This window comes from Chaetomium globosum, genomic scaffold (genome assembly GCF_000143365.1).
Source record: "Chaetomium globosum CBS 148.51 scaffold_7 genomic scaffold, whole genome shotgun sequence".
Lineage (NCBI taxonomy): Eukaryota > Fungi > Ascomycota > Sordariomycetes > Sordariales > Chaetomiaceae > Chaetomium > Chaetomium globosum.
Genome location: NT_165982.1, coordinates 2,305,369 through 2,307,895, shown reverse-complemented (window position 1 = coordinate 2,307,895; position 2,527 = coordinate 2,305,369). Strand labels below are relative to the sequence as shown.

The 2,527-nt window shown below is 58.1% G+C and overlaps 1 protein-coding gene across 1 annotated transcript; it reads left to right on the top strand.

Moving 5' to 3' along the window:
• Positions 1 to 98: 98 nt before the first annotated feature.
• Positions 99 to 2,095, top strand: CHGG_10311 (uncharacterized protein; the record flags this gene model as incomplete). Its single annotated transcript, XM_001228237.1, has 3 exons — positions 99 to 1,654; positions 1,712 to 2,039; positions 2,093 to 2,095. 3 exons carry the CDS (start codon positions 99 to 101, stop codon positions 2,093 to 2,095), a joined length of 1,887 nt encoding a protein of 628 aa, XP_001228238.1.
• Positions 2,096 to 2,527: the final 432 nt, after the last annotated feature.

Genomic DNA, 2,527 nt, shown 5'->3' with positions numbered 1-2,527 from the left:
CCCGACCTGGACCCCGCCCCCCCATCGACGGCGCCTCCTTCACCTGGCGCGGCATCCTCGTCGGCCTCGCCGTCGGCCTGGTCATCTGCTTCTCCAACATGTACTTCGGCCTGCAGACCGGCTGGGTCAGCACCATGAGCATGCCGGCCTCGCTGATGGGCTTCGGCCTGTTCCGCCTGCTGCGCGCCCGCCTGGGTCCGCTGCCCTTCTCGCCCGTCGAGAACGTGCTCGTGCAGACGGTGGCGGGGAGTATGGCTATCATGCCGTTGGGGTGTGGCTTTGTCGGCGTGCTGCCGGCGATGAATTATTTGTTGACGCCCGAGGAGCAGGGCCCGATTGTGTTGGGACTGGGGAAGCTGGTGTTGTGGAGTTTGGGGCTGTGTTATTTTGGCGTGGTGTTTGCGGTGCCGTTGCGGAGGCAGGTCGTGATTAGGGAGAGGTTGAAGTTTCCAAGTGGGTTTAGTACGGCCGTGTTGATTAGTGTGTTGCATGGGAAGGCGAGGGAGGGGGAGGGGGAGTCGGCTGGCGGGTTTGCGAGTCTTGCGGCGAGGGAGGGGGACGGGGATGTACAGGCTGTGAGTGACGCGGATGGAGAGGGTGTTAAGCATGCTGAGTCATGGAGGCGGAACGTGCGGTTGCTGTTGATTTGCTTCTTTGTGTCGGGGGTGTTTACGCTTGCGACCTACTTCCTCCCGGTACTGAGGAATATCCCCGTCTTTGGGTCTGTCGCGGCCAGCTCATGGCTGTGGACGCTCAACCCTAGCTTGGCGTATGTCGGGCAGGGCATCATCATGGGACCGGCCACCACGCTGCATATGCTACTGGGTGCCGTCGTCGGGTGGGGGATACTCTCCCCAGTGGCCAAGAGCAGAGGGTGGGCACCCGCACCGGTGGGTGACTGGGAAAATGGGAGCAAGGGCTGGATTGTTTGGATCTCGTTAGCCATCATGCTGGCCGATGCCGTGGTCAGTTTGGGCTATCTAGCGCTCCGCTCGGGGAAGCAGTACCTCCCTTCCTTCCAGCCGGTACATAGCCGCGTCAAGACGTTGTTGGGTCGGAGGTCGCACGCAGGGTACACCTCGATCAACACTGGCACCGATGTCGACGACGCTACCTCGTCGCCTAATCTAAGGAACAGGCCAGCCTCGGAGAGAGACGACACGCCTTTGCTCGGCGAACGCGAAGAGCAAGATGAAGAAGAAGACGCGCCTGCCGACCAGCAGATTAGCGACCGTCTCGTCGTCATCGGCCTCATCCTCTCCATCATCTTCTGCGTCGTCTGCATCCACATCGTCTTTGGCGATCTCGTCCCTCTCTACGCCACCGTCACGGCTGTCTTTATGGCCCTCGTACTGAGCATCATGGGTGTCAGGGCCTTGGGTGAAACCGACCTGAACCCGGTCTCAGGCATCAGCAAGCTGGCCCAGCTGTTCTTTGCCTTGATCATCCCCCAGTCCAACAAGTCGAGCGTTTTGATCAACCTGGTGGCTGGCGCGGTATCCGAAGCCGGTGCCCTGCAGGCGGGCGACATGATGCAGGATCTCAAGACGGGACATCTGCTTGGGGCTGCACCGAAGGCCCAGTTTTGGGGTCAAGTTATCGGAGCGACGGCGGGGGCTGTCGTCAGTGCCTTCATCTACCGGATGTACACCTCGTAAGTTGTCCATGTCTCTTATCCAAGCCATTCACACATCCAACTAACCCCTATCAGCGTCTACCAAGTACCAGGTGACCTCTTTCAAGTCCCCACCGGCTACGTCTGGATTTTCACCGCCCGCCTGGTCACCGGCAAGGGCCTCCCACCCATGGCCAAGGAGTGGGCCATCGGGTCTGCCATCCTGTTCGCCCTCACCACCGCCGTGCGGACCCAAACGGCCGGCAAGCGCTGGCACTCCCTGATCCCGGGCGGCATCGCCGTCGCCGTGGGCATGTACAACGTCCCGTCTTTCACGCTGGCGCGTACCATCGGCGGACTGCTGGCGTGGTGGTGGCGGTCGACGATGGGGTGGAAGGACACGCCGTTGATTGTACTTGCTTCGGTAAGTTACCTGCAACTGACTCCATGTGTGAATTATGATGGTTTTGCTAACAGTAGCTAGGGGTTTATTCTTGGCGAAGGGTTCTTGAGCATCGTGTGCTTGATCATGGAAAGTGCTGGCGTCCCTCATCTTTGAAAATATTACAAAACGGATATCTAGACTACTAGATAGCGTGGCGTTTTGGATAAACTGACGGCAAATATAACTTAGAAGCAAAAGACATAATATGAACAACATGGATAGACATTAAAATCTCAAAGATACCCACACATTGCCCGTCTATTGTTTATGATTGCAAGCCTATCATCATTTCATCTAGTTGCACCCGGGCCCTCAGTTCAGCTGCCATGTCTGGGCCTGTTTATCACCCCCTTCCAACCCCCAGGTAATCTTGATATCGAGACCACGGGCATGTCCTCCTGGGTCGAGTAGCGATCTCACCTGTCAGCTTCTTCCCGGTCTACTCATCTCTTCGCTTCGTCTATCAT